At 39.2% G+C, this 25,515-nt stretch overlaps 1 protein-coding gene across 2 annotated transcripts in view; it reads right to left on the reverse strand.

Annotated features, from left to right (window-relative positions):
* Positions 1 to 1,738: 1,738 nt before the first annotated feature.
* KAT6A (lysine acetyltransferase 6A) overlaps positions 1,739 to 25,515 on the reverse strand; it is a 117,132-nt gene continuing 93,355 nt past the window's right edge. The window contains exons 9-16 of one of the 2 annotated variants that reach the window (XM_069485007.1): positions 19,140 to 19,281; positions 17,375 to 17,536; positions 16,386 to 16,479; positions 14,377 to 14,608; positions 13,472 to 13,679; positions 11,327 to 11,932; positions 7,829 to 8,129; positions 1,739 to 5,808 (exon numbers count right to left, since the gene is read on the reverse strand). In XM_069485007.1, coding sequence (XP_069341108.1) covers positions 3,164 to 5,808; positions 7,829 to 8,129; positions 11,327 to 11,932; positions 13,472 to 13,679; positions 14,377 to 14,608; positions 16,386 to 16,479; positions 17,375 to 17,536; positions 19,140 to 19,281 — 4,390 coding nt within the window. In that variant the 3' untranslated portion in view covers positions 1,739 to 3,163. Of the gene's footprint in view, positions 5,809 to 7,828; positions 8,130 to 11,326; positions 11,933 to 13,138; positions 13,680 to 14,376; positions 14,609 to 16,385; positions 16,480 to 17,374; positions 17,537 to 19,139; positions 19,282 to 25,515 lie in introns of those variants that run through there. The other variant, XM_069485008.1, reaches the window with a different exon arrangement.

Genomic DNA, 25,515 nt, shown 5'->3' on the forward strand with positions numbered 1-25,515 from the left:
AGACTCTTACAAATTCTGGCAAAAGGAGAATGACAAATCTTCCTAGATTACACTATCAGGTAAAATGAGATTAGAAAAAACCACAATGCTTTCCTTAAAAACATTTGAGTTGTATTATAAAAATAAGGCTGATAAAGATATTCCTCTAATTTATTACAAGTCTAGAAGTTATTGCAATTCCGTTTCTTTTTTCGGTTGGGTGAATTACAATCCTTTTCATACAGAGTTCCTTAAAAAATTCAAAGTGAGGTTATCGTACCTCTTTAAATGGTTTTTGGAAAACCATCTCTATTGTTGGCATTTAAACATATACATGAATGAAAACTGAAATTTCAAAGGCCATGAACCTGTATTTGCTATAATAATAAAGAGGAATACGAAAAGGCTAACATTCATAGCTCTGTGTGGAATAAGAACTGAAGAATTTGAAATATTTGGAAGGGAGAAAAATTCCACATGCAAGACAGACATCCAAAATGGCTCAACATAATTTATTTTTTTTATGTTAAAATGTACAGAGTTCTTTTGAAAGTACTTGCTAGAAAGGGGGAAAAAAAGATATTACATCCAAGTAGAGGAAGGGAGGCCAACTGGCCCAGGAGCGCGCGACATGGAGAAGTGTGAAGGCGCCTAGGCACCCCTTCCCCTTAGCTTACAAGTCACCAGGAACCAAGTACAAAGAGGTTACAAAACAGGAAAAGCAAATATAAACAGACAGGAATAGACTTAGCTTCATTTGTACATGCGGCTTTTAGAGGCATCTGGAGCTCTATTCACACACTCTAGAGATCTCTTTAAAGAGAATTTTTATCTTTCTTAAAATAGTTTTTAATATTCTACAACAAAGATAAAAAATTTTAAAGATGGAATGAAATGAAAAAGCTCTTATTTTAAAAGGCATCAAAGTCGCTAACAGTGAGTTTTTAAATTTATTTTTTAGAAGATTACCCAAGTTATCTTGCTAAAAATACATTTTTTTAAAACAGAAGTGAAAAAATGACAGGTACCAATATTATTGTGTTGGATAATTTCTTTTATAATATAGAAAAGAACATTTTTTTCTACAATAGTTCTACAGTCACAAAGAGGCTTGTGGAAAAGGGAGCTGCCCGATTGAATTTTTTTTTTTTTAAAGAAACAAACAAAACCAAAGACAACCGCAAACCAACAGAAACTGAATTCACGGCCCTCATTTCAACAGCTTCTCCTTCTGCCTTGCCCCACCCTCCTCCCAGTAAACCTCCCTCCCGCCCCCCATCCCCACCCCAACCAGGAAGCAATGGCGCCGCTGCAGATGTCGGGGAGGGCAGCACAGTGCACGTTCTACACAGATGACTGGGAGCTGCAACAGTATATACAGAGAAACTGGGTCCCACACAGCCTTGCACATGCTCAGAGTGGACAGCGGTTAAGACGTGGAATTCTGCCTTTTTCTATCTAGCACACTCAATTGAGAAAGTCAATTAAAATGTATAAAAAAACCAACAAACCTGTGCATTTGAAAAAATTGAATGCCTAATTAGTACTTTAAAAATTTATCTATATAAAATGTACAAATAAAGGAGAGAATTTAATGCTTACAGGTATTTCTTTAAGCAGTACTCTCCCCTTTTGGATATTTGACTGCACATACCAAGTGGTATAATAGTTTCCATCTTCTAATGATGGAATGAATATATATATATATATATATATATATATATTTTTTTTTTACCTATCCCTGGAGTAGTAATAAAAAGAGAATGGGCGAACTGGCTGCACAAGAGAAGAGAATGAAGTTGGGAGCAACGTAGGCACCGCTGAATTCCCGCCGTCCAGACCTGCCCTACTGTGCTGGTGGTCAGTCTGTCCCTCTTCTTATCAGCCACTTGCAGAGAGGGGCTTGTGCGCTCGCATTCACAGGGGATGAACTCAGTATCTCAAAAGACAAATGAAAACTAGAGGTATGTATCATTAAGTAGCCATAAAACTCACACCATAATCTCCCTTCTGACACAAACTCTGCGTCATCTCTTCCAACATAAACAGTGTCAAAGGTTTGTCAGGTATTTTTTAAATCACTGAAATGTACAGTCGTCCACCAACACTTTACGAAAGACTGTAGAGGCAAATCACTGGGGATGCTACTTGAGTTTGTTAAGAGTCAAAGGCTCGGGAATCAAGACCCTTAGCATTTCAAAGTACATACTAGGAACAGAGGCCGGGTGGTGCGTGTGGGTGGCGCATGTGCGTTATGGCTGATTCACCAGGTGGTAAAAAACAAGAGGTTAATTTCCCCTTCTTGATTGTTAACTGACCGTCTCTATTCCTCCAAAGGCTGGATTAGGATTGCAAAGAGCTTTCCTCTGAGATTCTGCTGTTAATTGAGACTTACAGTATATTTGTGTCTCTGAGTGCAGAGTGGGAATATTTAAAAAAGAGAAAGAAAAAAATTATATTACACTTGATTCAAGAAAAACAAAGATTTCGATTAAGTCCGTTTATAAAGAAACATTCTTAGGGAAAGGTTTCAAGAGGGGGGTGTGTGTGTGTGTGCGTGTAGGGAGTGGAGGGGATTTTTAAAAGGAGAAGCACGTTCCTGCCTCACTTTATTAATAATAATAATAATATTAACAATAATAATAAGTTTAAGGAGCTTGGGTTGTTCTCCATGTCCCCATCCGAGTCTCCCCTAAGTGCCTCCTGCTGGAATGAAGTAGGAAAGGAAAGGTCGGGTTTGGAGGAAAGGGTCTGGTTAACCCTTGAGATGTATATATAACATTTAAAAATGACAACATTGGGAGCTGCAAACAGTGAGGGGAAACATACATTTTAAAATAAAGTAATTCACTTTTACACAAATTCTGTCCATGTGGTATGTAAAGAAAGTAAGGCTCTTTTAATTATGAAAAGATTTTGTGCATGTTTCCCCTAACCCCAAATCCTTTTTAGATGAGTTCTACTGTAAAATGTTCAAGATTGTGAAGAAAACCAAAACCCAGAACAAAATGAACCCAAAAAAAGAGATCAGAGTTTCTAAAAAATAAAATAAACCAAAGAAAAATTCCTCTAAATCTACAGCAATATTTTAACTGGAAAAAAGGTCCATTTTTCTCTGGTTTGTCAGTATAAAAGGTTCCTTTATTTATATATATTTAAGTTTTTAACTGCGAGTTCCTCTTGCTCATCTTCTCATGTAAGGTCCGTTGAGCGACTGCTTGGGTACACCGGCGGCATTCATGTAGCTGTGATGGGAGGGCCCCGTGTACATCATGTTCCCGTGAGGGTTTGGCTGCATAGGCTGCTGGGCATAGGCCTGGCCCCCCATCATCCCCATCTGCATCTGCATAGGATACTGTGCTGTCTGGTTCATGTAGGCAGGGTTACTATGGTAACTGCTGTTCATCATGGGCTGTGTCATTCGATAGCTGTTCATGGCATTCAAGGTGTTCATATTCATGGAATTGACATTATAGGCGGGGGTTGGCATTAAATTAACCCCCATGTTCATGCCACGCTGAACAGCCAATGCCCGAGGGCCGGCCTGCATGGCAACCGCGGATGGGCTGCGGCCGTACAGCTGCTGCTGGTGGGCAGCCGCAGAGGGCAGTGGTGCGGATTTGGAGCGGATGGAAATGTGCCCCTTAACTGGCATTTGCCCTTGCAACCGCTGAGTGTGAGGAATGCCAATGTTGGTGGCAGACATGTTGCACTGGAGAAGAGGTGACGTGAGGTTCATGGTAGTGGATGCCAAGTTTGGGGGCGGCGTCATGGTGGCTTGTGCTTGAGGAGCCCCGGCTAATGGATGAGACGGAGCCAGCTGAGCCAGTCCTGTATTGGACAGAGAAACACTGGTTGCATAGGAAGTCACAGCAGGAGAATGGCTATAAGGCATGGCATGAGGGTCCATGATGGTGTTCGTCAGCTGCTGCAGCTTGGCCAGACTGAAGGTAGCTGACGGTTGAGAGTAGCTGCCGGCCCCAAAATCCCCTGGAATCCTCTCATAGATACTGATGTTCCCAGTGCTTCCAGATTCCGGTATCTCCATGATCATCGGGGCGGGAGTGAAACTGTTATTCATGCTGCACTGTGACAGCGGGGGCTGCTGCTGGGGAGGGGGCGGGGGCTGAGGCTGCGGGGGCTGAGGCTGCTGCTGCTGCTGCTGCTGCTGGGGTGGTGGAGGCTGTGGTGCTGGCTGCTGCTGCTGCGGCTGCTGCTGGGGTGGCGGTGGTGGCGGCGGCTGCTGCTGGTTACTGGGAGGCCTCTCCACCACGCAGCTCTGAGGTGACTTGATATTGCAGTTCGCAGCAGGCTGGACATTGTTCTGCTGCATCATGCTGCAGCTGTTGCCCACGTTTGCCATTGGCTGGGTGACCACACAGCTGCTCTGGGTGAGGCTGCTGGAGGACGACAGTCCACCATAGGAGCAGCTGCTCTGGGAAGAGTTATTCCCACAGATGCTGCCGCCCATCGTGGAATCGTAACTGCTGGGGTTCTCATAGTTTTCTGTGGTGCTCTCAATGCTGCCCAGATCACTGAAGCCACTGTCCACCACCTGCTGAGAGTGGTCTGATACGGAAGGCACATCCATCATGGGGCTGGTCTCCATGTTCTGCATAGAGGGTGCGGACAAGGATCCTTGTTCCGGGCTGATCTGGGTGTAACCACTCTCAAGCGCAGGCACGTTGGGACTGCTGACCGAACGGACTGACTGGCTGGGATGAGACTGAACAGAGGAGATCGGGCTGTTATGTTCTGAAGCATGACAGTCTTCCACCATGGACATCTGAGGGTCTTCATCAGCCTGGGTGAAGCTCTGCAGGGTCTGACAAGCCGCGAGAGTTTCTTCGCAGTCCTGGTAGGCGCCCTCGTGCTCATTGCTTTCTTCTTGAGTCAAAGACTGCACTGCTTGGACAGTTTCCAGATCCAGTTCACTATGAGGAATCTCTTCTTCCTCTTTTAATTCAATCAAGTCTTCCTTAGTATGTGACTCTTCTTCATGATCATCCTCAGACCCCGGCATGTGCTCTGACACTACCGATGTCTCATGGGAAGGCTGCTCCTCTTCAGAATCTGGCTCTGTTTCATCCTTATCCTTTGTATTCTCCCTGTTCTGCATGTTAGTACCTAAAAAAGACTCCTGGCCACTGGGCTCCTCCTTGACTTCTTCCCCAACAGGCTGCTCCCCCAGCTCCTTTGTCTGTGTCGACTCCAGATGGCCGTCGTCTTCGTCATCTGCATCATGGTCTTCATTCTGGTTTGTCTCTGCAGTTGCTTCATCTTCTTCCTCTTGCTCCTGTTCTCCCAATTCTTGCTGCTCTTCCTCTGCCTGCCTCTGCTCTCCCGTGAGGCGGGGTTTCTCTTCCTCCTCCTCCACCTCGGGCTCTTTAGTTTCGGTCCCGGGACTATTGCTGCTGTCCACCGGAGAAGCCGCTCTGACTTCGCTGCTGGCTGCATCCTCTTCCTCTCCCTCCTCAACCTCTTCTGCTTCCACAGGCATCTCCTCTTCCTTCCTTTCTTCACATAAGGGCAAGTCTTCCTTCGGTTCAGCAGTTTCTTCACTCTCTTGAATCTCGGGTTTACGCCCAGATTTGGGAGTGGGGACCATGGACCCAACAACGCACTCTTGTGTACAAATGGGCATGATTTCCCGGTTCAGCCTAAACCCTGGCTTTCGCCCAGGTCTTTTCTTCCAGTGGGTTGGTTTGCGGCTCTTGCCTTTGGGCCACCCCTTTTTCTTTTTCATAGGTGTGGATGTATCTGGCTCAAGTGGGGAATTCTTCACATCACATTTTCTCAACAGAGATACGGGCTTTAGGACAGGAGTGTCTACACAGGAAGGATAAAAAATAATAAAGACAGGTTAAAAGATCTTACATTTTCCAGTGCCGCCTTCTGAGAGCAGCAGGTACCACAGAAATGATTTTATTAATCATCACTTTTATTAACTCCTGATTATCTTCATTTTAAAGGTATGGATAAACCTAATTAATGACATCTTTTAAAGTCATGCAGTGAATTGGCAGAAAGAATCGTGGTCAACATTATGTTACCAGGCACTAGTTAAAACCAGTTCAGGCTCATCATCGCCAGCTGTATGGCTTTGGAAAGTTATCTAAGTTTCAGTCTCATCATCTATAAAATGGAGATGAGCTTTATAAAGATAATAAAATAGTAAGTAGTGCTTTTATCAAGTTGTATCTACTGAAAGCTACAAATCAGCTTATTTGCTTATTTCCCCCCTCTCCCCGTTTGGGACGTATGTTCTCTGATTTTCTTAGTTTCCTCAAAATCGTGACTTTAGCAGTGCCATGAGCCTACTGCTCCAGGCCCCAAATGAGCCGTCCTGTGTGGACAACTGTTCCATCAATGCTGTGTCTGCATGGGAACAGCTGCAAGGCATTTAGTCCTAGACAAATAAGAAAACGTTAAAGCACCAATTATGTTTATTAGAAATAAATTTGATATTAGGATTATTTTGTCCCCATTATTTTTTTAATTATGGTAAAATATACACAACATAAAACTTACAATTTTAACCATTTTTAAGTGTACCCTGGCATTAAGTGCATTTACAATCCCCATTAATTTTTAAAGGATAAGAACACTAAGGCAAGAATAAGATTGGGGGGAAGAGAGCTAAAAAGGTACAGTTAGCAGGAAAAACTTGACAGTCAACAAGGGCAAACGGCTGAATCACAGAAAATCCGTCCAAGGCAACAGGCACCTAAGGAGGGGATACTATTTTAGTGTATCATTATCCAAGACAGAATGTAAAGTGCCAAATTCACAAAATAAAATTTTAATTTCCTAGTTATATATCTCAAAATATATGAGTAAAACCTTGGAGAATTATTCACACTAAAGCAAAGAACTCAGTCATCTTATCACTGTATTAAAAGCATGTGTTACATAAAAATATGAGAATGGAGAAAATGCAAGTTATCTACTAGATTTGAAATCAAGTGAATTTATTTTAAAAAGTAGAATAAAAAGCTCAACTAGTTAATGCATAAAAGCTAAAGGTTTATGTACCAAGGGTGGACAACTAGACTTCCTCAGATTTACATAGCGAAGTAAGAAAAGCTCATTTGGAGCCCATGCAAGACAAACATACTATGAATGTGGGCAGCATGAAAAACCTGCAAAAACTTTAGGTTAGGATAAACAAGACTAGTTTTTGATGTGGCTCATCTACATGAGCCCTAGTTTCTCTATCTTTAAAGAGGAAATGACAACAAGGCTATTTTAAAGTAAATAATTAAATTTCTATCTACACCATAAAATTTAACTTATTTTGAGTTACTGTTACTATTTATTAAAAATCTACATATTAGATGTGATTCTGGAAGGATTCCTCAACTGATCTGAACCAAGTTCCACTTTGTGTGACTCTGTTCTTACTGAAGAAGTGCCTTTTAGTATTCCTCATTTAACAACACTCACTGAGTGCCTACCGTGAGCACTCAACACATGGCAATGAACTAAAGAGGCTAAGTCTAGAGAGCGCACATTCTAGTGCACGGTTATTACATCTTCCTGATGTTAAGTCCCAGTCAGCCATTAACTAAAGATTTTGATAAAGGCTGGGAAAAACTTAAGGCAAAAAAGAACAGTTTCTTAACAGTAAGATATTTTCTCCAGAGGACATTTTCCCCTGAGTTGAAGGGGAAACATGTGAAAAACGGGGATGGATACTTAATACAGCTTTTTAGCGATTGCCAAGCCTTCCTTTTTTTGCTTAGTTGGTTGTGTTCATTTTTCAGCCTTTTTGCTGAAGGGCCTGTTGCATTACTGCTGTACACTTAAAGACCAGAAAATCACAGTAAGTAAGTTCTGCACAACATACCATCAGCATCATCTGATTCTTCATCTTCAGACTTCCTCTTAGAAGAGGATCGACACCTGAGAACATCCTGCGAGGACAAACGATGGAAGTATCCTCTAGGGAAGAGTTCACTTTCATCCTCTTCCTCCTCTTCCTCATCTATCTCAAACGTGGGTTCTAACCGTGGCATTGGCCTCTCAGAGTCAGAGTCTTCAAAAGGTTCATCTAACACCTCTGTAGTCTCAGAAATGGTTTCTGTGACTACACTGCTATTGTGGTGTTTGCGCTTTCGGACTCTCCTTCTTCGGTGAAGAATTGGTTTCTATTTAATAGAGAAAGCAAGTATTTTATTTACAGTAATGAATGCTATCTTTTCTGTTAATAACATGAGAACAGTTTTAAAACCTAATAGAATTAACACATACAAAGTGAGGATGTTGTTTGCCAAAAGACATTTTGAAAGTTATTTCAAAATACTATAGTAGGACACTCTACATAAAGTATTATGGACACAAAGATGTTGGGTAATTCAATGTAACTTTGTAAGAAAACAAAAACAAAACAGGCAGGCATGTCCATATAGCAGATAATATCATTCTCTTGTTAATAGTTCAGTTAAATTTAACATCCAAGGGAGTTGCTTACTTCAATATTGCAATGACCCAGAGGCTGGTCCCTTAAATTTCTCTTTTCTTTAAGAGCAAAAAAGGATTAAAAACACTTTATTTGCCTCGTAGCACTACTCCGAAGGCTAGCAGAACTATCCGAGCTATCTGCCACTTTCATGAGCCACCCATACAAAGTTGCAATGGAACACAGAGACACAGAGCTGTACTGTATTTGCTTGGTGCTAGTGAAGCATTTCAAAAGTCAAATAAATCGGATATTGGAATTTGGCACAGTTGGCACAGTTTTGCTCTGGGTTGACCTGATATCTTAAATTACACACTGATATCACAAAATAAGAGCCAACACCCTAGAGATCATCTAACCCCACCCCCTCATTCTAGAGGGGCCAGGGAGGCTCTAGGACTTGCTTAGGGTCACGTTTCTACTTGGCAGAGAAACGGTTGTAACACACAGTCCGCTGATCCCCAGTCAGGTGGATTTCTTCAAGAACTTTCAAAGTACTCTGCACATAATCTCACTGACTGCTATAGTATTCTTTTATTCATACAAGAAGACAGCATAATCTGCTTTACTTTATAAACAGGCAACATGAGCCCTAGGATGGCAAAGGTTTATTCCTCATGATCATGGAATGAACAGTAGAGCTATTCAACATTTAATTTTTCCCTACTTCAAATTTACTAGTTCTAATTGAGAATATAATTTTCAAATTAGATGAAAAACATCCCAGCTCCTTGGAGAAATGGCTGATTTGAGGACGGGGGTGTGAAACACACAAGATGAACCTGGAGCATCTTATAGTGCCCACAAAGTAAGAAAGTGCTCAAGACAAAACAAACAAAAAAACCCCACAATGATGACGTTATATATGTTAAAGGGACATAGGAGCAAAACTGAAAAAGCTCCTAATGGCCAAAGCTTGAACAATTAGAATTTTTTTTTTTTTTTTGAGGCAGGGTCTCACTCTGTTGCCCCAGGTAGAATGCAGTGGCATCATCACAGCTCAAAACAAGCTCAAATTCCTGGGTTCAAGTGATTCTCCTGCCTCAGCCTCCTGAGTAGCTGGGACTACAAGTGCACGCCACCATGCCCAGCTAATTTTTCTATTTTTTTTTTTTTTTTTTTAGAGACAGGGTCTCGCTATGTTGCCCAGGCTACTCTTGAACTCCTGGCTTCAAGTGATCCTCCTGCCTCAGCCTCCCAAAGTGCTAGGATTTCAGGCACAAGCCACCGCGCCCAGTCTGAGCAACAAATTTTAAAAAGTAGTATTGGATTATAAATTGAAGTATCAAGTAAATATCTGGGTCCATACTGATATAAATAAATGCTTGGATAAATAAAGAGATGGGGGAGAAAGTACGAATCACCCAAGCAGAATTCCAAATAATGTATGCAGATACTCTGCTCTTAGGAGGGAAAGCAACTCTCCGTATCTTAAGTGTGGGCTGTGCACAGCAATTTCCTTCTAGTACAGTATGGAAAGGGGGGAAAAGGAGTAACTTGACAGTGGAGAAACCTGACAAACACTATCTTGTTAATCCAAGTGATCAAGGTTAACTTCAACAGTGAAAAGTCACACTGATAGTAAATACCTTGTATTTGATACATAGTGATACACAGAGATATACTGATACATAGTGATACACAGAGATATACTGGCAGATACCCTTTATATGATATGAGAATGGCACTTTACCGCTATGGTCTTCCTCTCAAAAATACACTACCTGATTCTAGTATCATGAGAGATATCCTACAAAATACCTGACCAGTCACCCTCAAAACTGTCAAGGCCATCAAAAACAAGGACACTCTGAGAAACGGTCACAACCAAGAAGAGCCTAAAGACACATGACTACCAAACGTTACGTGGTATGCTGGATGGGACCCTGGGGCAGAAAAAGGACATTAGGGAAAACCGGAACTCTGAACCGAGTATGAAGTCTGGTTACTAAGGATCCACATGGCTCACTGACTGTGACGGATGCACCACCCCGCGTCGGAGGGTTAGTAACAGGGGAGACTGGATGTCGGGTACATGGGAATTCTCTCTACTTTCTTTGCAATAATTCTGTAAACCCTCAACTGTTCTAAAAAGCTTATTTAAAAAAAAATGGTTCTGCCTTATGTTTTGCTAAGGAAAAGAATGACTTAATTGCTTTGGATGAAAGCTGTCACCTGCTACCACAGAGTGGGGCTTGTGGGGGGGGGGGGCTGTCACACTTTAGTCTGGCTGCCCTGTGGCAGTGCTCAAAGTCCACTCCCAGCCTGGGATATTTCTGTACATAGTTTAACAGAATTCATTATCATAATTTACATTATTTATTAACTATTAATAATTGGCTGTCATTCAAACACTGCAAGATGATGAAATGTAATCTAGAAAATATTTTTACAAGATCAGGTCAAACCACTGGAGGGCCATGGAAGGAGGGAGAGAACAGGGCAAACGGCACCACTGAAGGTAAGATGAGCGACTGCACTCTGAGTGCCCCAAAATACAGGGCACCACCATGCTCACTTTCCATCTGTCTGTAATAAAGGCTTTTCTTTTCTAATATGAACACTCCTAATCTGTACATACTTTTAAAATATTTTTAAAGTCCCTGAAAGTCATGATTTGAACATCAAACCATCAAGCTGAAAAAGTTTGTCAGTCCTTAAATAAGCTTATGATTTCCAAGTCCATTGCCACGAATCGAAGAAGTCCCTGATACACACTTTCCAATGCTCACTGGAAAGATCATAAGCTACAGTACATTGAGGCTTAAAGTTTATAAAATGACACACTAGGAATTTCTAACTTTACTCCTTCAGAACTGTAAGACAGAACAAATGTGTACAATAAATTGCAACTGGAGGAAGACGATGCAAAAATAAACGCGTTACCTTTCGCTTCAGTGTGGGCTTTGTGAGAACTGGTGGCGAGCTTGACCGAGGGCTTTCTGGCTCTTCCTCTTCCTCACTGCTCTCACTGAAGCCCCTGAGGAGTGCCCTGTCGCCGTCACTGTAGCGCCGAGGCAGCCTGTCGTTTCCTTCTGGCAGCCGGCACTGCAGAGCCTCGGGGCTCTTCCGCAGGGGCCCTCGCCAGGGCTCACCCCCCTCGCTGAGTCTCCTTGTGGGCAGGTCTGGCTGCCCGTCCTGGCTGGGCTGCTCCTGGGAGGCTCCCGACTGCTCCTCACTTTCCCTGTACTGTTCTTGGGAGGTTTCCGATTTTTCCTCACATTCTCCATAGTGTTCCTGAGGAGCTGACGAGGTCTCTTCCAAGAGCAGTTTAGAATCTTTATCACTGAAACGTTCCTGGGTTTTCCTGTTCTTCCTCCCCCAGCGGCCCCTCCGAGGCGGCTGGCTGTTTGCGGGAAGACTGTCACGGGGAAGCACCTGTTTGTTCAAACGTGTCGAACTGACTGGAGCCATAACTTCCGATTTTTTTTCACTTTCTACTGAAGAATAAGAATCATGTTCTTTGTCCTCCCGAGACACAGACTTTCCCACCTGATTTTAGAAAATGAAACAATGCTGGTTAATTTTTCAGTCTTATTTGGTTATATCTACCTACCTACCTATTATATCTACCTTAAATAGTGAGACAAGTAAGCGAAACTGAGCTTTAAAAAGAAAATGAACAATTATTTAATAGCTAATGTGGGCTGGGCTTGGTGGCTCACGCCTGTAATCCTAGCACTCTGGGAGGCCGAGGCAGGAGGATCGCTTGAGATCAGGAGTTCGAGGCCAGCCTGAGCAAGAACGAGACCCTGTCTCCACTAAAAATAGAAAGAAATCAGCCAGACAACTAAAAATATATAGAAAAAATTAGCCGGGCATGGTGGCGCATGGCTGCAGTCCCAGCTCCTCAGGAGCCTGAGGTAGGAGGATCACTTGAACCCAGGAGTTGGAGGTTGCTGTGAGCTAGGCTGACGCCACGGCACTCTAGCCCGGGCAACAGAGCGAGACTCTGTCTCAAAAAAAAAAAAAAAAAAATAGCTAATGTGATAATTTCCTACATTTAGGCACTGTTTCAATGCTTTATCTGTATTATTCATTTAATTCTCCCAATGATCACATGAAGAATTATCACTATATCCTCATTTCACAGATGAGGTAACCAAGGCACACACACGAGACAGTAAGCAAGTGCAGCAGGCCACACGATGGTGACCGGAGCAGCCGGGGCCCCGACCCCGGTGGTCTGGCTCCACGGCTTGTGCTCTTGACAACTACCAAATACCATCTTCAACAAGCCAAGCGAACATTAGTGTTCTTTTAAATGTTAAATGAGATTATTTATGAAATTTCTCAGAAATAAAAATTCACAAACAGGAAAGACCCAGATCTTGGGGCATGGGCAAGAGGAACGAGGCATTGGAGAAATATGAAAGAAAATTTATGAAATTATATAACTTATTTTTATTCTGAATATTTAATTTCATTTTGAAAATTAAATTGCACTAAAGAGGGACATGAGTTTTTTCTTTTACGTTTATCAAAGAAGGACACAAATATTTAAGGGATGAAGCAATGCTTTAAAAATAACCAAAAAGGTATCACATGAAGAAAAATACTGAAAACCATACAATGCAGCACAGTCTATCATCAACCTTTTAATGGCTTAAAACATTTGTGTATCCATGGAACTTTTTAGCATTATTAGAAAACATAAATGTTTAATTCCTTAATGTTGTATTTTAAGGAAAATGTATCTTCATTTTTAACAACTGTTAGATTTAGATTCAATTCAGATTCCTCAATTATCATACAGCTTAAATTGAACTGCTTATTAGCACTCTGTTAAGAAATACTTAATCATAAGTAACACATTATAAGAAATTCCACGATCTCCCTAATGGTCCAAGGCTTAAAAATACACAAATAAACCAGATTCCGTCTTCCTGAAATTTCTACCGTTGAAATAAAACTGAGATTCTAATGTGAATTTACTTTGTTGGTAAGATATTGTAATACTTATCACAAATACTCATGAAAACCAAAAATTCATCTTCTGTCATCAAAACTAGAAACTATTCAAGCCCTTACACTGGTCTCCAATTCTCTTTCCCGGCACTGCGGCTCTTCGTTTTCTCCTTCCTCAGCCTCCTCTTCTTCCTCCTCTGAGACAACAGAGTTGGACACTATGACAGGCGTCCAGCGCAAACACTCCGGATCTACATCTACAGGCCGCAAATTCAGCTGAAGCTTTGCCATGTGATCCTGGATCAGTTTTTCCCGGCGGATAATCACAAATCTAGAACCAGGGAAAAGTTTATAGCAATCAACAAGGTACAGGATGTACATAAATGAATAAGGAGGTATAACCCCTGGAAAAGCCTGAAGGAGACAATGAATGCTTCAAAGATAGCCTGTGTGGGAAGATGAAATATGGAAACATGCCGCCAGGTGAGAGAGCTAATAAGTAAGAAGTTGGCCAGATGCTTCACTGTCTACCATAGCAATGGGTTATTTTAACCATTTATTGTCTCATTCTTTCCCCTCCGAAGTTTGGCTGCACTCTTTCCTATTCTCTGTTTAGCTCAAATGCCTCTTTTCTTTGTGAGCTTTTTTGGACCACTTCAGGCAAGGGTGAAATGTTCTTCCTTTCGATCTATATTTCACTTTGCGCCATTTACATGAAAATTAATCGTGGGCATATTTTACTTAATGTCACTGTTTCCAGAGTTGTTACTTCTTCTATTATGAAAGAGCTACCAATACTAGAAGATGAAATATTCAGTAGCTTAGGTCCTAAGGTTAGGAGGAAGACCAGAAAAAGTTAAAAAATATATATACACAGTGAATCAAATCAAGTATCGTAGAAAGGAAAATGATGTCTCATCATCACCAAGTGATACCACTCAATGCCCTTTCATCAATAATCTGACTGCCTGATCCAAAAACTTCCCCTTGATTTCCTTTCAAAGGCTACAAAGGGATGCGATACTCACTGGTCACTTCGGAAGTCCAGCATCCGGAGGTGGTGGAGTGTGGAAGTGATGTCTTGAGGGCAGATTCCAGTCAACTTGCTCAACTTCTTAATGCTGATTTGTTTGTCATTTTGGTGATAAAGGCACTCCAATATTACACTTTTCCAGTAAGCCATGTAGGAAAGACGACCTAGGTCAGATAATGGTTTCTCTGGAGATCCTGCTTGGCCTTCACGCTTTGATAACAAATAACCTAAAGAAACCCCCAAATAACAAATATGTCAGAGACCCTAAAAAAGTTAGAGTCACCAAAATAGCAATCCGCTCTTCTACAATCAATCCAAGTATAATTTCAAAGGTAAATTATTTCAAAAAAAAGTGCAAAAGTGCAAAGACCACTTTAAAACAAATTGCATGAAAGGCTACATAAATTTGCACGTAATGAAGATTAGGTAAGTATTAGTTTGTCTACAGTTAATATAAATTACCTTGTTAAAATATTCAAACTGTTAAAAAATAGGACTTCTATTATACTAACAGGCTGCATTACTAAGATCAGGGCGACACTACTCTTTAGTTCAATGCACTGGGAGGAACACCACCCTTGGTTTATTTGGACCACTAGATGGCAACTGTTATATCTAAATTGAGAAATACAAAAGATGCCTTAATTTTTATGTAATCCTATTAATACTACAGTTCTTCTGTGAGCAAATTAGATAGTAGTTTCTCACTTTAACCAAAGCTTTCCTCACAATTTTACCTATCACACTAATTCTTGGCAAGCAAGACTGCCCACATGTGTGCAAGTGTCACTGGGAGTGTATGGTGGTCTCACTCTGTCCTCTTGTCTAGTGTATAACTCTCAAGAACTGGAAAAGAAAGACATAAATTCTAAGGGCAAAGAATCCAAAACAGAGATGGCAGAAAAATGTGGTATTCTGGGTCATTAAAGAAAACTTAAAAGCAGTCTCAGAATGGTAATCTGGAAAAATATATGAAGAAAAGTAAATAAAAACAAATACTGTAAGCACACAGATTGTTGTTTATATACCTCAAAAATACTAACCACCATAAATAAAAGATTTTTCCTAACTTTGCTATTTAATGGCATATATAACATGTCCAATCATGAGTCCTATTTCAAAACAAGGTATTAAAGGAAATAATCTGAGTTACGCCCAATACTGTTAATCCAAAAAAGCCAGAAAATGTACAAAATAACCAGTAACATATATTTTCAATAAAACATGGTAAAAAAAATATACTTTAAAGCCAAGGAGAATAAGCTTAATTGATCCAGATAAGAATTAACTTCTCAAGACTAGAATCAAAATCCTTAGTTTGAACTATTATTTCTACATATATTCCTGTAAATATTTTACAGCAATATCTGAGGGAAAATACTCTCTCAAATCACTATTTTATAATCATTGTAACATTTAATACAAACATACATTTAACTTTCTAAGCCAAGATTATCAACGTGTGAAACAAAACTCAAGTTCCACAATGATCTCTTTAGAACTGTTAGCTCTCACTTTTTAACTCAGATTAAATTCTTTCCTATATCATTCACTTTTAAAGACTTTAAAGATGTGTTGCATATTTTTAACCACTAGGTAGAGCCTAACTAAAAAATGCACACTTTTTTTTTTTCAGATAATTGGGTAACAAAAATAGGGTAGGCATTGTACTTCTTCATTAATACTAATTTTAGTTATATGATGTTTTTAAGTATTGTTAGTATTACTACATAAAATTAAGTTCCATTGTAAATGGACAGTGGCAAACTAAAGGTGTTTGTTACAAATCACACAAAATTGTATTCAATGTTGGCTGTTTAAAAATATTCCATGTCCAATCAAAAGAAAAGGAACTTGTAGCTTTAGGTTTTAAAGATCCATACAACAATATGATAAAAGATACCAGCAGCCAACAAATCATCTACAAATCTTTAAAATATATATATAAATATATACACAGAAAGTCCACAGGAAGAGATAATGAGAAATTAATATAATTCTTACTGAAATCGATGAGAAACCTGCCATAGCCCTTACGCTGGTATTGGGGAAGAATCATTATACAGGAAACGTTGTATTTCTGTTGGCAGTGCTTTTCCTGTGAGAAATAGAATAGAAGCCAAGTTTTAAAACAACAGGCTGGTAAAACTGAATAGTAATGCTAATGCCAATTACCAAGAAACAAAGACCAACAGCCAAAACCACAGCGCCCTGGTCCTTTGGGAATAGCAGTGTATGTCAAGAAAAAAACACCCCACTGGGAGAAGATAGGACAATGTTTAGTCACTGCCATTACCTACAAAGCAACCATCCCAGGAGAGTAAAAATATAAAATAAAGCAATGCCATCCAACAGTAGCTGCACCTAACTTTACACAAAAGTCCTGGATTTGGGTACAAACACATTGTTATAAATTAGTCAATATATTTTAAATCATATTTAGCTAATGAAGTAGAGCCTACTTAAAGAGCTCTAAATAAAGCTAGTACTTTCCATTTAACTGTATTATAGGGTTAGATTTTACCACGGCTTGTTTAAATAAAATTAAACTTTTATGCTGTTTGACTAGAAAAGAAACTCCCCCTGCCAAGGGAATGAAAGATTAAAGGAGGAGAAAACATCCTTTAATAAAAACGGCTTCTTACTCTTATTTCTATGCCTAAAATTCAAATTAGGAAGAGAAGGTTTAAGCTGAGAAAGAACTCAGTGGTAAAGACTGTTTATTTCACAAGTTCTATCTATTATCACCATGGGAATCGAAGTCATTTAGAAACTTTTCCTCTTGAGTATTGCCAGCAGTTCATGTTCCTAGGAGAATATAGGCTGCTGAATGTTACTAGGCATCTTCCAGCACTTGGTAAGTTTCTGAATGTTCCTTCTATTTTCCTTTCCAAAAAGCTGGATGACACCTGTAGTGCTGTCTAGTGAGAACCAACAAAGATTGTTTCAGATTTCCATATGAATTCAAACAAATTTTAAGCTGACATACTTACTTTAGAAAAGTAGCCAACAAGGTGGCAGCCCTTGACATCATTCTGTGTTAGAACATAAAAAAGAAATGGCTCCACATCATAATAGAGTGTTTTGTGGTCAAGAAACAACTTTGCCAAGAGACACAGGTTTTGACAATAAATGGTACTCACGTTCCCATCAACCTAGAGGGAAAAAACAGAACAAAATGGTCACTAGAGTGTCTCTTTAGTTCTAGAATAACACGTATCAGTTCCAAGCATCTCTAGGTATCCACAGTCCTATGGAAGAGAAGCTGCCAGTGACCAGGACACACTGGAACCTAGAAGTTACCCTGTGAAATAAATGGTAGTAATATGGTACCTGCTGTTTTAAGATAATCAAATACATAAAGTAGTGTACTTCAACAAAGCAGGAATAGCTAGATATGGAGGTGATAATCTGGCTTTAAAATAGCATTTTTTGCTTTTATAAAAAGATTAATCATAGAAATCCTTGGGATGGCAAGCTTAATTTTCAAAAGTATTTAATTCAACAAAAGATCTAAACGTAATCTTTCTAAAATACATTTATTAGGTAAAACAAGATATAACTGTAACCTATTCTCCCACAGCAGCCTGAAGCAATATAGTCTGACTACCATGATCAGGTTTACCCCCAAATTAAGCTACTTGAGGGAGTATTAACTACTGCCAAGCAGTAGCACCAAGTACGTTTCCTAGGTAACAACCTGGCAAATGAAACTCAGGTTGGCCAAGCTCAGGAGCACTACGCTCTACTGCTCCTGACAGCCCTGTGTTCTTGGAGTTGCTAGAGCTTGCTCTTTTATGAAAAATGCCAAAGGAAGTCCATATTAGCTCCCAAGACACTGTCTGGCATACTAACTGAATTCCTCAACAATCTAAGTAAATTAATATTACTTTTTAAAATACCCACCAATATATGCTTAAGTTGAGAAGCAATTTGCTTTTGGGTGTTCTGAAACAGTACTGTATACCACACCCGCCCCCCCTTCTCCCAAGGTAAAGAGCTCCTCAATTAATCACCTAAAGTCAAGTCTTAGGGAAGACCAGGAAAGTGAGAGACTGAATGGACCTGACAATCTGAAATTCTACTGTTGTAGTAATTAACAGGGAACACAGCAACTAATTAATACTTGGCACTCAAACCACAGAACTCAGGATCAAGAAATTAAGGACCACTACTAACAGCAGCACAGAATCACAGACATGGCAAAAGTCATATCATCATAATAAGATTTACTAATGCCATTAAACACATCTCTATGAGACATTCCTTTTAAATAAATAGAATTCCTTTCATTTAAATGCCATATTTCATAGATTCCAAGATGTACTTTTATCACATCTTAACATATACAAAACTATTAAATAACCAAATGAAGTTTTAAAAAATTATAATTGGTAATACCTTTTCCTTTTTAACAGCACATAAAATAGTAAGGCATATTATAATTGATGTCTTTGATTCAATGAAATACAGAATAATTTATTTTGCGGTCAAGAAAATAGTAAGGCATATTATAATTGATGTCTTTGATTCAATGAAATACAGAATAATTTATTTTGCGGTCAAGCTTGTGAACTTGGTACCACCTGGGATGGCCCAATTCTGCTTCTCATAAAGCTGATTATCTGATTCAGTAGTTGAGTGCACAACAGTAAAATAACATTTCCCCCCCAAAAAATCAATTTCCACAATTAGATGCAGAACAGGTGGCACTGTTTTTGAAATGGATGGATGGCAACTACAAAACATCTACCTTACCTCAAAGACAGAAATATTATTCTTTCGGTAAATCTCATTGGCAGGAGGATGGAACCAACCACATTTCTTCATGTGCTGCTGCAGAATAGTTCTACTTTTCATGTATTTTAGACAGAATTCACAAAGATATAATTTGGGCAGCCTGTAAACAATAATTAAACAAAAAAGGACAGGGCTTTATATTTTATAGGACTTCAAACTTTCACAACTATTATCTTTCCTGCCTCTCCTTACTACCCAGGCAAAAAATGTAGAGAATGTGTCATTATCTCCACTAATGAATAAAAGAAAGGAAAAAAACCCCAAACTCATTTAGATACCTGTTAGATTAATAAGTAACAATTCCCAGTCTTTCAAGCTACCCACAATTAATAGACACAAAAAATCTCACATTCCCTCCTTGAGAATCCCCAATAATCACAAAATAAAGTCTACCTTCAGAACACACTAATAAGAATGATTTTGTCAAGCTATATATTATTCTTCCTTTGTTATTTATTTGTGACTTCTTTTGTTTATTTGTTCATTCATTCATTAATTTTAGAAAATAAATATTTGCTGAATACTCACTGTGTGTCAGGTCTGTGCTAGGTACACTGGGTATACGGTGCTGAATAAAATGGACACACAGTGTACCCTCCAAGACAGACTCTGCATGTGTTTCTAAGTATGAGATTCCAACACTGCATAGTTTTGGCAGGTCAGAGCACACTATCCTACCTTATTCCTTCTACCCCTGAAATCCTGCCTCTCCCCTGGCCAAGTATCACCATGTGAAATCATGTAAGTCAAAACTACTACTCAACAAGTAAAATGATGACTCAAATTATTATTTCAGATGTTCTAAGTTGTTAATTTGTATTTATTCAATAGTCTTGCTATTTTGGTGGTAGTTTAACGGGACTTCTTCCTCATAATGTCCCTTTTATGAGGACTTAGGCAATAAAATTAAGTGATTAGACCAGTCCACAAGGTAACAGAAAGAACATAACCTAAATTAAACATGTGGCTTTTATACCTGTTTTAGCCTGAATCCGTAAGACCACATGACCCTTCTGCTGGAATATACACACCCCCTGTACCCTCAGCACAGAGCTGGCTTCTCTCTACCCTGAACTATAACCAGTACTGCCATCCCTTGGTAATCTGAGATCTGACACAATCATTAAAATTGCATATGCAAGAATACTAGGCCGGGCGTGGTGGCTCACGCCTGTAATCCTAGCACTCTGGGAGGCCGAGGCGGGTGGATCGCTCGAGGTCAGGAGTTCGAGACCAGCCTGAGCAAGAGTGAGACCCCGTCTCTACTAAAAATAGAAAGAAATTGTATGGACAACTAAAATATATATATACAAAAAATTAGCCGGGCATGGTGGTGCATGCCTGTAGTCCCAGCTACTCGGGAGGCTGAGGCAGGAGGATCGCTTGAGCCCAGGAGTTTGAGGTTGCTGTGAGCTAGGCTGACGCCACGGCACTCACTCTAGCCTGGGCAACAGAGTGAGACTCTGTCTCAAAAAAAAAAAAAAAAAAGAATACTAGACAGTATTTGACAAAAATGATAAAACATATAATTCAAATACATTGCTGTATCTTTTCTCATTAAAGAAAATAGTATTTGCTAAACAGATTAACACAAGAAAATGTCTGATTTGTTAAAGGGTAAAGACCACATCTACTTTTTCAAGTTCCTACTTTGGAAGCAGCTTTTGAAACATAATTATAACTTATCTGAAAATACCTAACATTCTACTAAAGCTTTTCTTAAGGTATATTACAGAACACTAGTCCTGTATGCACTAAGGATTTCATGCTCAAATAAGGGTGAGTTAGGGCATATGATTTTTTTTTTTCTTTCTCCTTGGGGATTCACAATGTGCTTTAATTCTTCTCAAATAACCCTCAATCTTATTTTTAAAACTGCCATTCAGCACACTGAATACAGCTTCCAAGGCACTGTTGTGGCATATTTTTAAACGTCTATAATATACAATATTTTTTTCAAAATCTCTAATATTAGCCACATTAATACAACTCGAAATTGTATCACTGGTGCAAGCATTCCAAAATGAAGTACTGAGTGGAACAGTGAGTGACATAAACTGATGTCAAGAAGCAGGAGGCAAGAACAGGGAAAGAGATGAACGCTAGGCTACTCTGCATTTCCTTGGCGTCCCGCCGCAAACCCCACTGTTCAGAGGAGGAATGGCAGTGAGATAAATAGCTTCTTCCTTCTTTACCATCAAAGCTACAAACCTCGAAATGGTGCCAACTATAAACTTCATCATCTAACACACGCACTAAATCTATGAACTAAGTTTTTTTTTTTTTTTTTGAGACAGGGTCTTGCTCTGTCATCCCACTAGAGTGCAGTGGCATCATCATAGTGCACAGCAACCTCAAACTCCTGGGCTCAAGTGATCCTCCCACCTCAGCCTCCCAAGTAACTGGGACCACAGGCACGCATAATCGCGCCTGGCTAATTTTTCTATTTTTTGTAGAGAAGGGGTCTCACTCTTGTTCAAGCTGGTATTGAACTCCTGATCTCAAGTGAGCCTCCCGCCTCCACCTCCCAAAGTGCTAGGATTACAGGCGCAAGCCAGCATGTTCAGCCTAAACTGAGTCTTATAGGTGACCCACAACTACCAGACTGTCTGCCTGAATATCTGGAATTTGAATAATTTCTCCTTAAAATGAAGGCAGAAGAATGAGTTCTCCCTGAGTAAATGTAATGGATGGCACACCTCTCCCTAACTATTCTATTACTTACCTTTACTTATCTGTGCTAAATCTCAACGAGCAATTTTAACTTGTCACAACATGAAGATACAGAAGTAAAACAACCTGAGTACAGTCTAAATATTAACAAAAATATTTCCTATAATGTGAATCTGAGAAATCCAAATAAAATTCTGTGCTTTTTAAAGTATTAGAAAAAAAAAAAAAATCAAAGAAAAAAAGACACAGTGACAGACCACTAAGTTTTCCAAATTATGGTAAAGATAAATGCCAACTTTAAGAGCATTCAATCCAACTGTTAGATCTCAGTACAGAGACATGAAAATAAAGTACATTTATGTTAATTAGGCAGATTTAGTCATTCCACAATATCTACATATTTCAAAACATGTTATACATGATAAATACATACAATTTTATCTGTCAATTAAAAAAATAATAAACATACAATAAGTGCTAATTATTTTTCTGGAGGAAAGGAGGAAGGGAAGAAGAAAAGAAGGGAGGGAGAGAGAGAGGGAGGGACAGAGGAAGGAAGGGAAGAAGGGGAAAAGAAAACTTTATTTCTTAAGGCCTATAAGAAAAGGCCAAATCTTTTTAAAGCTCTAGCAGTAATCCAGTTGCTCCAGAAAACATCAGAAGAAATGAAATCTCTGAGAAAATTACTGCCATCTCATCTGATAAATTACGAACTCATGCCATTTCCTTAGAATATCAAGATCTATGGCATCTTATTGATGATTAAAAAAAAAAACTTTAGTTAACCTTATTATATGAAAAACAAAAAAGTAAAAGCAAGCATTATGATTCACTTTATTCTAATCTAGTTTTTGCTCAAAACGTTTCAAAAATCCCTTACTTTATTAGAACTAAGCCCACCAAGCCCACTGGGATGACACTGTTAATCTAAAGGGAATCAATCTGAAAAAGCTCCTGGTAAAACAAAACATTTCTTTCTAGTAATAGCATAAATAGCTGCAGTTCTCTCATTGAAAAAGCATATCACATAGAAAGAAACATTAGACTACATGAAATGAAATGCAGTTATGGAGATTATGAATACTCCTAGCCTTAGAGAATATCGCTCGTGGCTGCTTTTGGAGGCCTTGTTCCCGACAGCAACTACGTCTTGACTATCAAATGGGCAGCTGTGTGGTCACCGTGATCAGCTGCATCATGGGGCGTTGCCTGCGTACTGGAAGTTTACTTGAAAGTCTGCCACCATGCTGACACCTCAGCCTGGGAAATGAGGGCTGGGCCGCAGCCAGGTATGCTTCCCCTATTTCTAGGGTGATGTAAACGTTCTTCTCAGGAATTCCTACAGTACCTTCTAGCTTTTGAACACTGGCCAAGATAGTAGCAGTTTGTGTGGCCTTTACAGTAGGTCAACTTGTAGTAAAATTTTAACAATAAAAATTATACCAAATACTACTTGAATCAAAGATTGTGGTACAAGCCAAGTCAGATAAATCTAAATACCCATGCTACATGGAGTAGCACAAAAGTTACGGCTATGTGGTAAGAGAGAAGTGAGCTTACATCTGGTCTGCGTATTACAAGCTATATGTCTTGAATGTATTTGCTAGGCCCTGGTCTGTAAAACAATGATAGTAATATCTACCTCACAGAAGCACTCCAGGGATGCTCAGTCCACTACCAAGCTCAATGAACAGAGATTACAGCTGCCATTATTTATGATTATTATTGTTGTTATTCTTTCATCCATTTTACTTAATCATTTAATAGCCGAAGGCATTCAGGATTCTATTTGGTTTCTTCTTCAACAACTGGGATTACGAAAATAATCCAACTTGGTTCTAGTGACAATCTATGCATCAAATCAAGTAAGGAAGAGAATCAAAAGGTAGAGGAGGCTTCCTGAATTACTCTATTACATAGCAATCTGCCTTCTTAGGATCTCAAAATGATCTCATAGCAAAGAAGTTACAATGAAGCTAAACTGTAAGCAGCCCAGGAGCAGAGGGCATCCCATGATCACAATTTCTTTTACTCTCAGTCCATCTAAGTCATGTTTTTAATGGCAGGAGTAGGGTTCTCTATGAGCCTGTCTCTCCAAGGTGTGGGTAGCACATGGCTCTGTTGGAAGAACTTATGGTTTAAACTCTGTTTTACATTCTTCAATGTCTGAGACTTACTCAGACAGCTCCAAATGAAGCAGTATTACTGCTTCATTGTTTTTGTTTTGTTTTTTCAAGTCAGGGATGCAAGATTACTTAATATACGATGCACACACAAATATCTGAATATTATGGGACATTTCCTAAAGCATAATCCCACTTCCGAAAAGAGCCTTCCTCTCGTGATCTTTTCTATTTTTCTTGCTCCAATTGTCCTGTTTTTGCATGCTCTGGAATTTGGAATGTTTTAAAAAATGTTTAAAAGCTTTAATAATAATTTATCTCTGAACAGAATAGGAGCAAAAAAAAAAAAAAAGGAAGAGAAAAATAAAATAATTTAGAAGTAATTTAGCATAAATAGGTATTACCAAAATTAAGGATAGAGGTTTACTATTTGGAAAATATAAGATCTATAAACATATTTAGTTAACTAAAGTTTAAAAGAACTCAGAAGTAAAACAGCTTAAACTCATTTAAATAGATATATGTAGTTTCCAAAAAATTAAGAGAACTTTGAATATAGAGACACAAGAAACTCATAATTACTAAAGAATCTACTAAATTACAGAATATTTTCTAATGGAAAACTCAAGAAATCCTCCACAATGCATTAGGAAATGTATAGGAAATGTCTAAAACTCTGCTTAAGGAAGGGGATAAAATTTACAGTTCCCATCCTACTCCTGCTTTCCACTATGATCCCTGTTATACTTTTTGGTAACTTTTTTTCCGCTGGCACTGCTTCCTCCCTCACTGATAACCAGGTTCCCTCACACCTGGTTCTAGTGACACTCTCATCAAAACAAAAGCAACATTTTCAAGGAATGCTTTCGGTATCTTAAAAGACCACAGTTCATGGTTCCATTCTCATCATTCTCCGAAAAGTGAATGCTGAGGCTGGCTCTCTATTTCCATTCTTGAACCTATTAATTTCCTTTCCTCTCCTTCAGTAGAAGAGACAAGGGGCCTGTGGTTTCAATCTATGTGTACCACAATCCCTGGAACAGTGGACAGACACCTTGAATAGCTTTCTTTCCTAACTTGAGCATTCTTGTGATTTGGACAGCTTGCAAAAAGCTCACTAAAAAAATGATCGAATAATGTTATTTTAAGCCTGATGAAGAAAATTAATTCCTCAGCATATTTCTTCTTGATCGTACAAGATCTTGGCTATCCAGAACTCCCAAGAAATGAGTTATCTTGAACACCTAAGTTCTATAGGTAGTTGAGAAATTTCCTGCCTTCTTTTAGCATATATGTATCATCTAAATATATAATAACGTAGAAATAAGTATAATTTAAACTTCTTTTAAAGTCTGACTGTTATTCCCTGATACAGAGTGCTGCCTTAAAGATATACCACAGTGCTTTGCGCTAACTGACCCTACAGTAAATGGCTCTCAATTAGTTTCCTGGAGTTTTGTTTTTTCCTCTTTTTTCGTTAGCTATTACTTCATGGAGCTCAATGTCTATAATGGCATTCTTCTATTTTTCTACTTCTG

This window comes from Eulemur rufifrons, chromosome 12 (assembly GCF_041146395.1).
Source record: "Eulemur rufifrons isolate Redbay chromosome 12, OSU_ERuf_1, whole genome shotgun sequence".
Lineage (NCBI taxonomy): Eukaryota > Metazoa > Chordata > Mammalia > Primates > Lemuridae > Eulemur > Eulemur rufifrons.